Raw genomic sequence first — 19,119 nt, 5'->3', positions numbered from 1 at the left:
CTGATTAATACATTCAACACCAGGATAATACTGAGTGACCATTGGTGTGCCCCAAAGCCTTTTTTTTTTGAGGGATCAGCATTACCAGGATTGGATGTGATGGCTCAGAAAATCTGCTTTTGAACTAGGCTGGCTCGTGGAGTGATTACGTCCAGTGAAGGCTGAGGTGTGGATGGTGATATATTGCTGTAAATAGTGTGCTTCTGAACAAATACATTTGCCTCAAATGCCAAGGTTGTACGGGAGGGAATGTTCGACATGGAAAGGATGGCAACTGTCAAAATGTAAGTACTGTTGTTTGTTAGTAGGTTTAATGTAGACAGAAGTGTGTAGCTCTCCTTCAGTGAGGATGAGATCAACATCAAGGAAAGTGTAACACGATTCGGAATAGGACCAAGTGAAATTTAATTGGGGGAAGGTAGTCAGAGATTCCAGGAATTTTAACAGATCAGCCTCACCAAGAGTCCATATGATAAAGGTATTATCAGTGTATCTAAACCTTACCAGGGGCTGAAGCCTTGTGGATCCTAGGAAAGCCCCCCCCCCCCCCCCCCAAGCAACTCATGAAAAGGTTGGCATAGGAGTGAGCCATCCTGGTTCCCATGGCCATATTCCTGATGTGTTTGTATGTCTGCTCAAAGGTGAAGTAGTTGTTGGTAAGTATAAAGTTGGTTGAGGTGAATCGGAAGGATGTCATAGGTTTGGAATCAGGTGGACACTGAGGAAATGTTCAGCAGCAGACAGACCATGTAAGTGGGGGATGTTGGTATAGAGGGAGGCGGCATCAATGGTGACAAGCAAGGTGTGTAGTGGTAGTGGGACAAGCATGGATTTCAGATGATCTAGGAAATGTTTGATATCTTTGATATTAGAGGGAAGTCTTTGTACTATGGGTTGCAGGTGCTGATCAGCTAAGGCAGATATACATTTGGTAGGTGCTTTGAAGCCAGCAACTATAGGACAGCCAAGATGATTGGGTCTGTCGATCTGAAAAAGCAGGTAAAAGTTGGATGTGCGTGGTTTGGGCGGGGCAAGAAGTTCTGTGGATTGAGGTGCGAGTCCGTGCGAGGGGCCTGAGGTTTTCAACCATGACTGCAGGTCAGTTTGAATCACAGGGATGGTATCTTGATGGCAGATGCTGTATGTAGGGATGTCAGACAGTTGGCGTAGACCTTCACTAACATACTCCCTCTGTTCAAGTACCACAGTGGTAGATCCTTTATCTGCTGGGAGGATAATGATAGAGTCATCAACTTTCAGGGAACGTAGAGCCAAGAGTTCTGCAGAGGACAGGGTAGGGTCATGTAGGGACCTGAGGGAGGGCTGTGAAGCAATGCTGGATGTGAGGAATTCTTGGAAGACTTGTGAGGGATGTTTTTGAGGTAGTGGTGGTGGATCACGGTGGGATCATGGTTGGAACTGTTCAAGGCAGGGTACAGTGTGCTGTTGGAAAGGTTTTGGGATTTGGTTGCAAAGTGATATTTCCAGTTGACAATACGTGTGAACGAACGTAGGTCCTTTACCAAAGCAGCATTATCAAATGCAGGTATAGGGCTGAAACTGGGACCATTAGATAATACATATAATTCAGGAGGGGAAAGTGCCTTAGTTGAGAGATTGAGGACACTGTACCGTTGTGGCTAGTTCTTTTGATTGTGGGTTATTCTTGGTCTGGGAGGCAGTGGTGAAGGCAGTGGGATGTTAAGGAGGTTGGCCAAGCTCAGTTTGTAGGAGAGGATTGGTGTTGGTGTGGCTGTTTAGGTAGATGCAGAGGGACAGGAAGGGAAACACCACTGTTCAGGTTGTTTAGGAGAAGGTGCGATAATTTTTTAAAGTGAAGTCTGGCATGTTGTTGCGATTTGAAATTGGCATGGCAGATAGGAAACATGAGGGGCAGATAGCTGCAGGATTTTGTGGAGGGAGAGAAGTCTGGTGGAGTGGAAATTGGCTTATGAGGCATTAAGGTCACAGATTAGCCAGGTAAGAGCTATAGATTGCTGTATTTGAAACTGTACTAAGTGGGCATTGTTATACTCTGATAGCCACTTTCCACATGTAATGCATGCCTGACTTATTAAGGGGTAATGGGCAGGGGTGTATCCTATAATTCTCCACCTGACAGTGGAGGTTGGAAAATCCACTTCCAAGATTGTCCTAGAATCATCTGAGCCTCTGGTTTAAGCCTCCCATTTGGCTCTGACCCAGAGGACTGTGTTTGTTACTGGGAATAATGACACATAGGACTGTGATTGTTACTGGGAATGATGCTGCAAAATGCTATCTCTGCTTCCACCCTGCAAGCTTGAAAGCTCCCAAGATCCATGTCCCTACACAACAGAACAGTCAAACGTTGTGAGCACTATCTCTGAAGAAGAGTTTATAACTGCAATAAATGACATCTTATCAAGGAAAGTGTCCGGACCTGTTGGAATACTACTGGAGTTTCTAAAGAACATAGGTCCAAGAGCATTTTCTCCGCTATACTTGAGATTGGAAACATCCCAAACAAATGGAAGGAGTCGAAGATAATAGCTATCTTGAAGCCTGGAAAAGATGAGAGAGATTCCAAGAGCTACAGACCTATCTCTCTGCTGTGTTTAATGTACAAACTTCTCGAGAAAATTCTCCTAAAGAGAGTGACCCACCTAATAGATGCAGCAATACCCGTGGAGTAAGGTGGTTTCAGGTCGAAGAGGAGCTCTGCCATCAAGTCCTGGCACTAACCACACATATTGAACGTGGTTTTCAGAACAAGGAAAAGATCGGTGTAGTATTTACAGATCTCTCAGCTGCTTACGACACAGTATGGCTTAAAGGATTACTGTATAAGCGTGCTACAGTAGTCAAATTAGGAAGTCATTAAAGCTCTTGTATAATATGCTATCCACAAGTAAGTACAGAGTACATCTTCATGGAAAAAACAAGCAAATCCCAAATCCTCAGTAATGGACTGCCACAAGACTCTGTCCTTGCTTCTTTACTGTTTAATTTCTACATCTCTGATATGCCGGAACTCAAATCACGGAAGTTTGCATTGCTTTGCATAGCGAGTCATTCAAACAATTGGAATCAGGCCTAAATTCTGACTTGGTGCAGCTTTATAACTACTACATCACCTGGCATCTGAACTTTTATGCATCAAAAATAGTAAGCACAGTGATGCACTTGAGTAACAAACAACCAGACAGGAAGCTGTGCTTGAATATAGTAGGTCAGAATATAAGACATGAAAGAGCACCAAAATACCTGGGTCTTAAACTGGACCACAACCTAACATTCAAAGAACACCTGCAGGATGTCAGCCAAAAACTCAGAGGCAGAGTCAGTATCATCCAGAAACTCGCAGGCTCTACCTGGGGAAGTAATACTATGACTCTTCGTATTTCCTCCTTGGCTCTAGTCTACAGCGTTGCAGAATACTGTGAACCTGCATGGGCCAACAGTTCGCACATCAATAAAGTAGATGTTCGCCTAAATGTCACCTTGCAAACAATAACTGGGACAGTGAGACCAACCCCAATACCATGGCTCTCTATGCTGGCAAAGACTGAACCTCCCTCTCTCTGCAGACAACATGCAATCAGAAGAGAAATGCAAAAAATTACTGCTGACACCACACTCCCAATACATGCTGATGCGCATGGCCCGACACGATTAAAGTCAAGAAATCCCTTCTGAAACCACTCCGTGAACAACCAGGACACCATAGAAGAATGGAAACACCTATGGTAACAAGCAAGTATTAAAAATGGACGCCTCATTAAGAACAGGGCTGATCATGTTCCTGGCCTCAACATCCCTCAAAGAAACTGGGTGGCACTAAACAGAATGAGAACTGGTGTTGGACGGTGCGACAAGCTGATGGCCAAGTAGGGCTACAAGGACGATCACTCATTGTGACTGCGGCAAAATACAGTCAATCCAGCACATAATCAAGTGTGAAATTCGTGTTTTTTGGGATGGTTCACTAGAGGATCTGCATAGACTCACAGACTGTACCATAACTTGGCTTTGTAATTTAAGTGTTTCTGTTTAATTGTTAATTTTTTTTTACAGATTACAACATGTATGACATTGATTTATAAGTACTGTAATATGTATAACTAAATTTATAATGAATAATGTTTTGCTACATTTGCATGTTGATTAAGTTTCCCATGCTGAATATGTATAGTACTATAAGGCATCCAGCATATCAAACACAAAATAAATAAATAACCCTGCAAGCGAGGCTAGTTGTCTTCATCAAAGAAGCCAGCTGGCTGTAGGAACCAAGGGTGGCTTCTGTACCAGGCAACAGATGTTATTCGTGCCAAGATGAACCACATTTTGCAGGCAGGGTGCACCCATTGTGCTCACTGTTGGCAGAGCTGCCTCCACATCGTGGATATGACCCTCCAGCAAGCAAACAGAATGGACACTGCCCTTCCTTCCTGAGATGTCTGCTGTTTTTCTAAGGGTCTCCACCGCCTGCATAATGTTGGAGCTCATAGTTACAAACAGTCCCACCCTCTGTGCGTGTTCAGATCTTTCACGAAGGTCAGCCCCAGTCTCAACAGACACGGCAGCTCTTGCTGTCTCAGATGTATTGTTGGCAGTGGACTACACCTCAAACCCTTTTTTGTGCCATAAGGGAATAGCCATGCACCCAGTACCCATTTTCCCCTTTTGCGCACATTTTTGTGATCCCGCCACTGTTAATTATTTAGCATTAGGATAGTGTTGACAGCCAGGATAAGCCAATCAGAAATTGCTGCAAAATCAGGGACCCCATGCAATGCTATAGTCTTTAGAATTGTCAAAGCATTCATCAGAAGTGCCCCAATACCAGTGCAGCGGCCTGAAGTTTGTCAACTGTGGTCAACACAGCTTCCATCTGTTTATGGCCTACGTAGCTTCCAGCAGTTTACACACCGTGGCCAGTTCTATCCATACACAACAGGTGCAGTCCCTGTCCATCTGTAATAAACGTTTGTTTACATCCCAAAGAATATGCGGAGTTGCCGAGCGGTTCTAGGCGCTTCAGTCTGGAGTCGCGCGACCGCTATGGTCGCAGGTTCGAATCCTGCCTCGGGCATGGATGTGTGTGATGTCCTTAGGTTAGTTAGGTTTAAGTAGTTCTAAGTTCTAGGGGACTGATGACCTCAGCTGTTAAATCCCATAGTGCTCAGAGCCATTTGAACCAAAGAATATGATATCAACCTAAGTAGACGCTGGACACAATTTACAGTCTGCTGCTGCTATGCCACTTCTGGTTTGTACTTCACTCCAAAAGCAGCTCACACAATGCGAATGCTGTAAAATTTATGCAGTAACTTATTCTAAGTTAGTATACACTAGTCAACACAGTTAAATACACAATTCACATCTTCGAAAAAGCACATAAGAACAAAAACTGTATTAAATCATCGGTGTAAACAGAAACTGCTACTGCTGTCACATTCTCTGGCCACCTCTGCTATGGCTACATGGATTACTGTATTCAAAAGTTGCTCAAACGATGCCTGTTTTCAAACATGTTTTAAATGTTTGAATTAAGATGGGTTTCAAGGTGCATGTGTTAGCTTAAGTGTTAAAGATGAAGATGCATCAATTAGTGACTGTGGTTAGAGACTTTAAATTTTCATTGCAGTGCATAATATGACATTTCTTTCTGTAATGACATTGTCGTCAACAGGATGTAGGCATTTCTCCATAATACTGTCATAATATAGCTTAAAAGCAGGTGCTCATAATTCACCTCAGAGTTAACTTCATTTTATAAATTAATAAAATGTGTCACAGTACTGCAGCTGTTGTCATGTAGATATTTGCTTTTAGTATCAATGGAGAATATGTGAGAATTATTTACAATTTTTGACAAAAGTAGTAGATTTCTTTACCAGATAATAGTTGGAAATATTGAATCTTTTTTTACTTCCCTCATTTGTGCTTTTACAGACACTATCATATCTCATTTGATATTTCTTTTGTTCAGGAATTGCATGCTACCTGTCAGGCTATGCAGCAGAGGCTTGTAGAACTGGTTGGAAAATTAGCCAATGATGAAATCACTGCAGAATTATTGCGTGTCAATGATGAATTGAATAATCTGTTTTTGCGGTAAGTGACATTTGCATTGTTGACTATTGATGAATTTTAGAACATTTTTGGTAAGCGTCAGTGAATGTGGCATTATAAATACCTGATTTTTTTCTGTCAGTGTTCATAAAATGCAACTGATTCATGTGTCATGTGCTTTGACTCTCTTAATAAATTTGGTGTTTAAATAATAGTTCCAAATAGTGAAGAGGAAATAGAGATATTGTATTCACATAACAGGGAACTCGCTGTCCAATGAAATCAGTGGAAAAAACCTTGCAAGGGGCTAAAATGAATGAAAGTTGACATCTACGGGTAATTTTGAGCGAGGAAAATAAAAATTACACAATCAAGGCTCAGCTAAAACTTGAGTCAGTTCTTCTATTTCTCATCAGACTCAGCAGTCAGGACTGGATAAATACTTCACAAAGAATTTGAGAATATTGGATACAAATTCCTAGATCAGACCAAGGAAGTATTTGGCAGTTTTAACCAGCCAGCCATAGTGATTTCTCAGGTTTTCTCGGCCTGATTTATTTATGATGTGGCATTGGTTTGTTCTTAATATTTTCTGTCAAACAGGACATAACTTGATGTCAAAATTTGTGTAAAAGATTATGTGAAACAATTGTCAAACTTTTCTGCTATTAACTCCAAGGAATCAGAAAGTGGAAGTCTTGTAAAGAGGGAGAGAACATTGAAACTGAGCATAAAATCTGCATCCTGAAGCCACAGTTGACTGAGACTGTATATAAAGTCATCAGAGTTCCCGACATATTCACTGAGAATGCGTTTCAGATATTTTGGCAGTATGTAGATTTTCCAATATTACTAACTATGGGTCTTAGAGGAATTTCCTTGTTTACCGTTGGAAGGCCATATAATTGTGACATGGCAAGCCTGTCTCATAGAGAAGAGTCGTCATCTTCCTCACGACTTTATTTGTAGAATCAACATCTATCTGTCTGTATGCAACATTGTTCAAAACATAAAAAATTTTCTTGTTGTAGTCCACATGTGATGTGAGGACCATGGTGCTGCACTTGTCAGGTGGCAGAACTACAGTTTCCTTGTCCTCGTGCAGATTTCTCAAAGCTTCTCATTCTCTCTTGCGATGTTGGATCTTACAAGGAGTGGGATTGACTTTCTGAAACAACCTGTATAGTGATGTAGGTTAATATCCCCAGTATCACACCCTATAGCCATCCATGCTGGTGGACCCTCGTTTGCTAGTAATTGACAGAAAAAAATTCAGAATTTTGTGTGATGCTTAATAGCTTTAAAAGAGGAGATTAATGTAGAGTGGTTGTGTGATGCAATGTCTACTGTGAAGCCTCCATGTGCTGAAGATCGTGGGTTCGAATAGCATAAAGTGCCTTAAAATAAATCTTTACCAAAATTACTTTGATCATTATTTTTATTCAATTAATTGGTTTAAATGTAATTTTTTATTTCTTTTCCTTTGTCAAATTTTAAACATTGTATGAATTATTTCATTTGTTCTCATTTTCAGCTTGGAATTTTTGTGAATATGAATTTCATTATATTTATCTATTACAATATTTAAATATTTGAAAATGTTGCTCCATCAGTTAATAAACAAAAGATAAAATAATCTATTTATATTGACTGCGCAATAGTGTCAAAAATGCTTTTTTCATTACAAGATGTATATTTTTATTTTTTATTTTTTGGAATGGTAATCATTGTACAGACATTTAAAACATAACCCAAATTCCTTAATGCGCTATGGACATTAAACAGGAAGTGAAGAGTTAAGCACAAGAAGGGATTATAAGTAAAATAAAATTCAAGAAAAATGAGGAACAGAAATAATGACTGCAGTAACATGAACAAAAAACAGCGCACGGGAAAAACGAACACCTAAACCTTTCTGTTCGAGCTCTGATTTCTCTTATTTTATTTTGATGATCATTCCTACCTGTGTGGGTTGGGCTCAACAAAATATTTTCGCATTCGGAAAAAAAAGTTGGTGACTGAAATTTCGTAAATAGATCTCGCCGTTACGAAAAACATATTTGCTTTAATGACTTCCATCCCAACTCGCATATCATATCTGCCACACTCTCTCCCCTATTATGTAATAATACAAAACGAGCTGCCCTTTTTTGCACACTTGTGGGACTAGCACTCCTGAAAGGAAGGATTTTGTGGAGAATGGCCTAAGACTTTCTTTCACAAGTGCTAGTTTCACAAGGTGTGCAGGAGAACTTCTGTGAAGTTCGGAAGTTAGCAGATAGGTACTGGTGAAAGTAAAGCTGTAAGAGTAGGTTGTGAGTCATGCTTGGGCAGCTCAGTCAGTAGAGCAATTGCCCTCAAAGACAAGGGCTCCAGGTTCGAGTCCCGATCAGGCACATAGTTTTCATAGGCCAAGAAGTTTCAGGTGTGTTCTGTGCAGCATAAAACAGTATGAAGTGAAAACTGAAAGAGGTGGGATATAGTTGTGTAAGCTAACAGCAAAGGAAAGAAAAGAACAGGAAGATACATGGTTGTGAAGATATAACGAAGAGCCGGGTAGAGAAGTATTTAAGAAATAAAATAAAAGAACAGCTACATTTATGAACAGGAAGGACAACAGGAAACATAATTATATAAATGTAAAGTTTATTAATTATATAAATGTAAAGTTTATTAATGAATGCTGATAAATGTTCAGCTTGCTAAGAGGGAGTTGGCGCGGAGTGGAAATTCATCCTGGGAAATAGTCCCCTCTCTTGGCAAGAACAATTTGAACTGCTCATTGAGGGCTTAGGGATTAATTTTGTAAGTTGTAGATGATACAGTTTTGAGGAAGCTAGGAGGAGAGGAGAAAATTTAAACACAATGAATTTAAAAGAAGAAACAATACATTACTTATGTTTTCCCTTAGGTCTCTGATACTAAAGTTAAGTCGGAGTGTGGCTTGGGGTTCCTATCATATTTCCCCTCAGCAAATGTAGTGGGAATGAAAACTGTTAAATTACAAGGAGACAGAATGGCCAACAATTATTTAGCTTCAGGACACGAAATTCTTAACACTGCCTGCAGGAAAACTTCAAAGTAAAAAGCATTATTGTTAGCTTTCATGACTTGTATGTCCCTTTCACAGACAGAAGGGGGAGAAAACTAGAAAGATCACTCAGGCCCTAGACTGTTTTCCCTAGTCAGAAAAATAAATTCAGTAAAATGAATTATTCACTGGCATCAGATTGTGTCTGGAATAAGTTTGATAGTTTAATTTATCCTTCATGTAAACAATATCAGGTACAGAACATATTAGACACACACGAATATTAGACATGTACATACAAGTATACAACATCCAGTAAAGATATCTGAATTTCAGATGCCCCTGTAAAAGAAGATAGGTATGTGAAATAGTAAGAATGTGAGAAAAAGGAAAAAAAAAAATATTACTATCGTGAGCTGATACATTTTTGATTCAGTATGAAATTTTTTAGCCGTAAGTGATTCCATGAATTCTATTTCCATGACCAAGCGAGGTGGTCAGCATACTGGACCCGCATTCAGGAGGATGACTTTTCAAATACACGTCCAGCCATCTTGGTTTAGGTTTTCTGTGATTTCCCTAACTTGCTGCAGGCAGATGCAGGGATGATTCCTTTGAAAGTGCACGGCCGACTTCCTTCCCCATCCTTCCCTATTCCAATGGGACCAGTGATCTCATTGTTTGGTTCCCTCCCACAAATCAACCAACCAACCAACCAACCAACCATCTATTTCCATGGTAAGAGACATTTAGTATAAATATGATAAAGCAGACTCAGCTACTGTTATATGTGAAGAAAGAACTTTCTTCAGGTTCTTACTGATATATTTGCGTCACGTAACATGGACTGTTACTGGATAAAAAAGTGAATTGTTGAAGAGTAAAATAAAGATTGACACTACAGATGATGATGCAGTGTTTCTGTTTTATAAACAAATATTGTATCATTGTGGAGTGCTCCATCATTTTTACAAGCCACTCTATCTACTGTACTGAAATAATTTCATTTACTTAAGACAAGCACAGGAGACCTTTAACTGAGTATAATTATTCATTGAAACATTCAGAGTGTTAGCTGAATTCTAAGATCTTAAAAAAAATGTCAGAACAGTGTTTTCCTCATTTAAGGTAGAGGTACGTAGATGTAGGTAATTTCTTTGGGGCGAAGGACGAACGATGAATTAGCTATTGCAACCATGTGTATTGTATACTTTGCACTTGTACATTCAGTGCTCATCCGTTGCATTCCATTTTGGGGTATCTCATACAGAGAGCAAATTATTATACGGAAGATAATGAGACAAGTGCCTCTTTCCTTTGCCACTAAACACCTATTTCTGGAGTTCAGTATGCTGCCATTGCGTTGTATTTATGTTGACCAAACAGTATCATTTATTCATGAAAATTTGCCAATGTTTGAAAAAATAGAGAGAACCGTCATCGTCAGGCCCCTCATTCCATTGATATATTTTTAATTAGTAAGGGGTATCTAAATGTCACAGCAGTGTAAGGCAACATTTGCATTCTATACAACAAGCTGCCTGACAGCTTAAAGTCATACATAGAAGAATTAGAGCAAAAACAAAAATAAGTAATTATCTTAAGTAATAGAGTTCATTTAGCAGTAACTGTTCACCTAGTGTTAGACAATAAATCTCGTGTAGTCAGATACTTTTAGGGCACCAACACATCTCTTTTTTACCTTCTTTCGAAGAAAAAATCCATCTAAAATTGAAATCACGCACGTCTCATTTTTTATTTATTTATTTATTTATTTTATTTTTTTGTCCAGATACAAAAGATTTGAAAATAACCGTGAGGCCAGCAATCCAGCAGCGGCTGCAGCTGCAGCTGCTGCTGCCGCCACTGCCACTGCAGCAGCTGCAAAGGCTTCTGAGGCAGGAGACTCGCTGATAGACCTGAGCGAAGATGCAGCACCAACAAGCCTCAACACGAAACTTGCTGGTTTGAGTAAGTACCAGATGTTCTGAATTTTAGATCTGAAAAAGTGCACATTAATTATATTATTGTTGCAAACATTTTGCCATCATACTAAACTGTATTAACAATTGCAGGTTTGGGCAGTGGAAATGCTACTTCTCAGTTGAGTATGATCAATACTGTGCCAGCTCAGTCAGGAACACAGAAAGATATGAAAGAAAAGGAGGACAAGGACTTTGATATGTTTGCCCAATCAAGAAATGTTACTTATGAATCGTCAAAAAAAGGGCAAGTTCTCCTTCAATACCGCAGTACCTTTTGCTGTCAAGATGGTCTATTTCAGAAGTGGAATTGAATTTACAGCTGCCGTTACATAGTTTTCACATCAACATATAACCTCTTTTCAGGGGTTATATGTTTTTACATAAAAATCATTTCAGAATTGTATTTTTTTTCGTAGCTTTTCTTTAGTTTCATGAAAAATCTATGAAATTTGATAGCTCTAACAGCCAATAAGAGTGTTAATCATCACCACCGAGACTTTACGTGGTTTTACCTACCATATTCATGCCAATGTTCTAGTAAGTAATTATTGTAATTATATAATGACACAATTAGTAGAAAGGGCTGGAAAGAAATTATTAAAATAAGGAAGGTAACCTTTATTTGTATTTCACATACCATTTTACAGTACTGTATTTGAGAAAAATAAGGAACAGGTATCATCTCATCAACAGGATACAGGGCTCTTTCTCAGTTGTCTGATTTTGTGTCGGTTCCCTCTCATTAACTGTGGCCTAGTTAAGTGGTACATTCTTTCACATAAATTGGTGAAACATTTATATAGTGGCTTGGTAAGCATTTGCTGCTCCAGAAGTTCTAGATTTGACACTTCTGTCACAATCGTGATCAATCTTAACTGTTCCATCTAACCACAAAGACTGCAACTCGCTGTCTTTCTGACAGATCAACGTTGAAACTTCATAATCTCTTAAATAAACATATGAAGGGCTTGCTTGGGTTCAGTTAAGTGCCATACTGTCTTGGTGGACATTGCAATTCATTATTCTACTGACCACTACATTAAATTATTTCCTTTCTTGAGTTTGTACAACACTGACCACTCACAGAAAAGTAAATTGGATAAATGGTCTGCCTTACATAGAATTAATTTCTAACATTTCAGATATGGCAAAGACTGGACACACTCTGTTACTTTCATTCCACGAGATAAAATGGGAGGAAACCAAATAACATGTGCCTTTACTAGTGTTTATACAGTTGTTATTTTATACACCCTTCTAAGTATCGGATACTTTTTTCATTTTGACAGTAAGTGCTTTCACATTTATGGTACATCATTTATTTAAATTGTGTGGCATACCTTCACATGTATACTGTCAGTCAAGTCTCTTTGCTTGCAGTGCTAGTGGCCTGTGTTGGTCAGATTCTCAATTCACATTCACTTAGTGCATATTATTACTACAGTATAACACTCTTACAGTACAGAATTTTCACAGCCATTTTTCCACTGCAGTCATTTTTTTATGATTAAGACAGAACAAGTAGGTATTAGAACATGTTTGTAGATATGCGTATTACATCTAAATTCAACTGAAAACTCGTTACAAATCTGTATTGCCTTTATGATAATATTTGAGACTTTTGTAAGCAGCAAACACAGTCAAAAAGCAAGAAGCAAAACTCAGATGGAAACAGATTTATTTTTATACGCTATCAAGTCAGCTCAAAGTAAACCTTTCCACCAGCCTCTTCCCATTGCTATTTTTTCCCCTCTCTTCTTTCAATTTATTTTTGTGCTCAACCTTGCCACTATTAGGCCAACTGCTTTCCATATCTTATTTTTATCCACTTCCTTCCTTCCTTTTCTTCTTCTTCTTCTTCTTCTTCTTCTTCTTCATCTCCTCCAAGTCGAAGTCATTGACTACCACTCACGTATCTCCAAATCCAGATTTTGGAATAACTTTTTCTTCCTGACAGCACATATGCATATATCTGTTATATCTGTGTCTGTCCTCCTTTGTCTCTATCCTGTTGAAAGAATTGTAGAAAATTCCAAAAGTGTCAGATTTAGCTATGTTTTCAGATTTGTGTGCCTACCCAATAAGTTCCAGTTGTTCCTATTTTGTTATTCAGTAGTAAGAACTGTTCTTCTGTCATAAATATAAAACTTCAGATTATTTTCTCACATTCACAGGAAAGTGGAAAATGGGCTCTCTTTGCAGCTTTTAAATGCTACTACTAGGGTATTAGTTACTCACTTTGTTAATGTTGGAGCATTAATTTTGTTTTGTGTCCATAGATCTATGATAATAAATGCTTCTAAGTACCCTCAGCAACAGTAATGACTGCTTACACATTAAATGCCCTATTTGATTATTGGGTGCATTCCTTATTGAAAGTGGATCAATAAGTAAGGCCCTGTTTATTTTTCTCCAAAATCATTTCATTTACAAACACACAAGAAAATTGCTTTTATATGTAATCATCTGCCATGTTGAAATGTTATTTAATTGATTTTAAAGCTTTTCTATTTAGCTATAGAAAAATGTTTTTAATTGTATTTCAAACTGAGTTTTCCCCATATTTTCAGTCTTCAAAATGTTTGTGATATCCACTCATTATATCCTGACATTTGACTGATAACTGCGTTTCATGCTGAACATAACAGATGATGGCTATTTCGGTCAGATAATTGATTATTCCTCCTATTATTAACTCTGTCTCTGACAAACACTCTGTTGATGAGGCAATAAATGTGAACATTTATTCTGTGCAAAATAAAGAAATTTTGTAGAGTATTGTGGGTCATTCTGCACAACATCCAGTTGTGTAGAGATATGTGCAACAAAGTAATGTTTTGATGTACAACTGCCAAATTTATAGAACATACAAAAGCCATAACTGAGCTATTATTGAGTAAAGCTCACTGCACTCTATTTTCTTATATCTGTAAGAAATTTTAAAGGTTGGTTATATTGTAGCGTCAGTAAGTTAGTAAGAATTCTTCAGAAGAAAAAGCATTCTTCAGAAGGTAATAGTGTTATTGCTATCCGCAAAATTATTAATGCACATACTGTAAGTTTTCAGTTTGCCCTAATATTCTGCAAGTGATATAAAATTTGATTAGTGTATGATTTTTTGGTTTCAGAAGCAGTAGCTATCAGGATAATCTGGAGCCTGACCAGTTAAATGGAGCCCTTGGAGCAGTAGCACAGACTCGCTCTCAGCCAGTCGTGAGTATTTCATGAGATTTGAGCAGTCTTGATTTCTGTTTATTTTTATTTTTTCTCCTTTTCAAAGACTTTAGAATGAAACTTAAGCATGGGTTGTTTGATTAATCACACAGAAACCACAAGCTGAGTTAATAAAAAAGACAAATAATCAGCATAAATTAATGGGCAAGGAAATTTTGAAATTATTGTTACATTCAGTTTCTGTAAGACTTGACTGTTGATAATGTACTAAAATTTAACACCTGAACATATTCCTCACATAAAATTTTCCGAAATATTCATTGGCCAAAGTATCTTGGATTGCTAACCAGCAAGGGTGTTATTTATAACTTTAAAGAAGTTCCAGCCAGAAGCTTAGTTCATCATCTAAGTATCAAAATAATTCCTCGAATACTCTGTAGTCTCTTCTTTCAGATAAGACACTTAATGTGCACTTCATTGAAGCCAGAGGTAGGAAGATATTATTTTTGCCTTCAAAATATAATACTTTGAAAATTGAGAACTGACAAGTGCTGATGGATGTCATGTGAAGATATTAGCAAAAAACTATTAAAATGTGGTGATTTGCAATGTACTTAGAGAACCAATCAGTATAGATAATTTAAAGTGAGGGTAAAAAGACCTATCACTCAACCTGAACTCAGAATTCTGGATTGTGTAAAAGTTAATCTCGGATTATTTCAATACAAATTACAGTCAGTTTCAACTAGCAAAATTTTGCAAATCAAGTCTGTTTCCATTGCTGTCGGCAGTTTACATCCTAGTGATACTAGACAAGAAATTGTTTATGATGAATGTAAATGAGTTCCCATAACACATGTACCTGCTTAGGTGTATTCACTTAAGCAGTGAGGAAAACAAAATTGTAAATGAACTTCCTGAAAGCATGTCACCAAACATTCAGTTTTGATTCCTAAAATAATTGTTCAAATTAGCATCATCTGTAATTTCTTAGCGGTAGCCTACCTCTTGGTAGAATTATGATAACTATACACTGATCACTGTGCATTGATGGATTTTTTAAACTTAGTCTGTCGTTCTAAAACCTAACATTTTATAAAACATCAAAAATTGAAATGACGGACAGGCACAAGGATCAAAATGGTAATGGATAACAATTAAATTGGTAATTATATGCACAAACTTTTGGAATCAATAGTTCATTTTTCAGGTTCAATACAGCAAAACAGGTAAGTAGAATGCACAGGTAATTAGCAAAAGGAAAGCTGAATTGCTGAAAACTCAGGAGGAGACAAGAAACATTTCATGCAGGAGAGAGAAATTGTGAAGTGCTGGCAAATAGATTTATTGTGCCACTAGAATAGAATGAGCTTCAGTGAGTACGTCTGTTAGAGAAGATTCATTGATGGTGATGAGAAGCATACCACAGCAGAAAAAGAAATAGACTTAAGTGAATTGCAAAATTTTCCTGGCATTTTGTATGTTCAGCCAAATTTCAGGCTTGTGGATGGTCATCAGTGTTCATTGGCTCCCCTGAAGATTATTGGCAGGTGCCCAGTTGAAATATCATAGGATGAATTAAATGGCAAGCCAGCTGCAAGCCTGAAATTTGTTTGAACAAGACATAGACTGTTGCAGAAAATCAAATACAGGAAAAAGTCTACCTTTGGGAAACAGAATTAAAAGATAAAGGAAGAAAGGACAAAACAAAAATATAACTGGAAAGGAAGAGCTAAACAATATCAATGGAGAAGGGAGCAGATAAATGTTCTCTTATTTAAAATACCAGGACACAATTTCTCCAGAGAGCATAGACTGAAGAGATGATATAGTTCATGTTTGTTTACAATTGTAGTCATGACCATGCTTTTCCAGGTGACACAGATAATGTTTATTGCCAGTGTTGTATTTTTGTCTGTTTCCAATATTTCTTCATTTTTCATAAAGGATGTAGAGATGAGCATGTTGTAAAATGAGAATTTGAAAGTCAACAGAAACTTATAAAAGGTAGAGTGAGCAAGTGAACTCATTGAAACTACAGATGGCGATACAACCAACAGCAACAAAATAATTATCATGACAATAATTTTAAAAAACGGGCACTGAATCCTTGCAGTTTCAGAGTCAAAAAATCTTCCTTGAGATTTAAAAGGACAGTTGACCAACAGAAGAATAACAATGAAGGCTGTGGTATGGTGCAAACATAATTTATCAGGTGGAAGAATTGTTGGAGAGTAACTTCAAGTATGTACACTTCCACAATTATTTATTCAAACTTCATCACCAGTATGGACAACATTTAACAGAGATCTTTAAGATCATTTATGATAAGTACCAACTTACATGTAACCTCTATAAGCAGTATTATGAGTAGAGAAAGTATGAAAAATGCGGTGACCCTAGTGGGCAATGTACACTTGAGATACACACTGGTCACACCTAGAACATGGTCTGCAGCTTCGTAGAGAAATGTGATTGTCTTTCTGGGAGTGAATACTCTCTTGCAATACCAACATTTCAGAGCTTTGCAGATGACAGATTGCTCTCTACCACATCCTGTGCACCAATATTCCAGATAAGCTTGGTTGTCTTATTTGCCTCTATTTTTATGAGCTTCAAACCATTGTGAGGTGTAAAGTAAAGGATACTTTTTATTCTACCAGATATTAAATTTATATCTGTTGTCTTGATGGGTGGAGTATAGGAAGCACGATTGCTTGTATGCATCTGTGTGAGCCATTATTAGTCTGTCATTTTTATGTTCCCTATAGAAGCAGGTGTTTCTTACCTCTTTCAATTTGTTTCTGCTACTGCTTAATGCAATTAGCTCTCATTAGAGCAATTAGCTCTCCTGAATTTTTGTTGCTTTTTGTTCTTCGCTCACTTTTCCTTCCACTTTTTCCACACCACTCTTTTTTTCAGCTTTTTCCCAACATGTACTCTTTTTTTATATTTTGTTTATACTGCTATCTATTTTGGTTGCTTGTTTTGATTGTTTGCCTTTTGCCTGTTTTCCATTGTCAGCTACCTATCTTTTTAATTTCTGCTCAAACCATTATTGCTTACCCATAATATTCTACTTGTTGATTGAAATTTCTGTAATAACCTTATACTATCTTCTTAACACTTCTGAGATGGTATCTCTGACTCGGGCATTGACTATAGCTAGTGCCTGCACGAGACTGGGGTTGCGTCTCAAAAGTGTTAATGTTTTGGTAGGTGGAATTTGTCTTATCTTTAGTAGAGAGCCAGTTATATTTCGGACCAGATCTCATGTGACGTATTCACCAAAATTATTTTCATTTTAAGTAAATGCAAATGCCCAGTATTTATTATTCTTTTTTCCATCTTACATATTGCAGTTGCTGACATAGTAATCAAGAGAAAAACTTTATATTTTTACATTGTTGATACTAGGCATATTCAACATAACAGGTTGCAAAATCTGGACAGCGTTAGCGGTATTCACATAAAAGTTACTATATCTTTTATTAACATATTTAGATAAATGAGCCGCCATACATATACTGCTACCTTAAACTTCTGCATTCGGTTGAATTAGTGATACTTCAATAAATTGGTTCTAATGACAACAGCAAAGCCTACAATGTTGTTTCCGAGGAAGGTGCATATTTTGGAAAAAAATCAGTACATATCATTTTAAATACTAGCATGTTACGTATACACACTAAGGATGTGCTGTGTAATGATTCTGTGTGAAACTACAGTGTTTCTTTCCATTCTTGATCCTTCAATAAGGTGTTATTGACAAAGCAAGACTAAACTGCTACCACTGGCACTGTAACTCTTTGCAAAATGTTCTTCCCTTTTCCCCTCTCCCATATGGAGGTTTATATAAGACATGTGGGCTGTATGTACTGTGTAAAATACCTCTGTTTCACGTACTTTTGAGTTTCATGCTGTACAGCTGTATTGGTAATTTGTCGCACAAAAACTTAGTGAGTTTAGCTACAAGTGTGGTAACTAAATCAGTGGTTGCTATTCTCCTCTTGTGAACTGTTGTGAGGGTACTAGTGTAGACAATATGAGATGCAGAAATTTTCCATAACCAGTTTTCAGTTGTTGTGTCAGTAGCCAGTCATTAATCTCCTAAGGCTCTGAGATTGACCTTGCATGTTTACTTTTTAATTGCAACCTTCCAAGTCACTATTTCAAATTTTTGCATGGTTTCTTCCCATACCTCCAGCCCTCTTGACCCATAGCAGTCTGTATTCAGTTGGTCATGATTTGAATGTCAGGTAGAGAGAGATGCACTATGCTTAGGTCATCTTTCTAGGTCCCTCTTGACATCTGGAAAAGCAGAGTATTCCTAAATAAGACATTTATGATGTCATATGCACTACCCAAAAACCACCATCTGCCATGATTGATTTCTGGAGAACCACTTCCATCCAACTCCGTATGTATAAAGGGTGTGAAGGTGCAGTGCGCATTAAACTCATCAGGATATCATCACTCCAAGAATATATTTCAGTGGATAAGCATTCGTTCAGTTGCGAGTGCAGTCTGTTTTCCCATACACCAGTGGGCAGTGGAACCAAGATGAAATGATTGGCGAGAGATAAGGGATGCATCAACAGACAGCAGTGTGCTACAGAGATTCCCATCCATGCACTGAAGACACATCACACAGACCCGTTGCATCACCACAACAGAAAAATATTTCATCAGTAGTGTCTGGCTCCAGTACTGATGCAGACTCCTGCACAGCATGGAGAATCTCCCCTAGTGCTACACTCACCAAAGAGTACAGGGTCTTCTTCACCAGGTTTCTGGGACGTTGCCCCTGTGACTCAAGAATTACTGGTAGTCACTGGTCTAGAGATTTGGGAGTGCTTGTGGATCAAG

The 19,119-nt window shown here is 38.0% G+C and overlaps 1 protein-coding gene across 2 annotated transcripts in view; it reads left to right on the top strand.

The window, feature by feature from the left end:
• Positions 1–19,119, top strand: part of LOC126175868 (TOM1-like protein 2) — a 122,870-nt gene that overhangs the window by 55,153 nt on the left and 48,598 nt on the right. For both annotated transcript variants that reach the window (XM_049922885.1, XM_049922884.1), the window contains exons 6-9: positions 5,978–6,102; positions 10,884–11,062; positions 11,167–11,320; positions 14,205–14,289. In XM_049922885.1, coding sequence (XP_049778842.1) covers positions 5,978–6,102; positions 10,884–11,062; positions 11,167–11,320; positions 14,205–14,289 — 543 coding nt within the window. The remainder of the gene's footprint in view (positions 1–5,977; positions 6,103–10,883; positions 11,063–11,166; positions 11,321–14,204; positions 14,290–19,119) is intronic.

The sequence above is a fragment of the Schistocerca cancellata genome, chromosome 3 (genome assembly GCF_023864275.1).
Source record: "Schistocerca cancellata isolate TAMUIC-IGC-003103 chromosome 3, iqSchCanc2.1, whole genome shotgun sequence".
NCBI lineage: Eukaryota > Metazoa > Arthropoda > Insecta > Orthoptera > Acrididae > Schistocerca > Schistocerca cancellata.
Note: the sequence above shows the minus strand (reverse complement) of the source record. Positions and strands in the feature narration are given on the sequence as shown.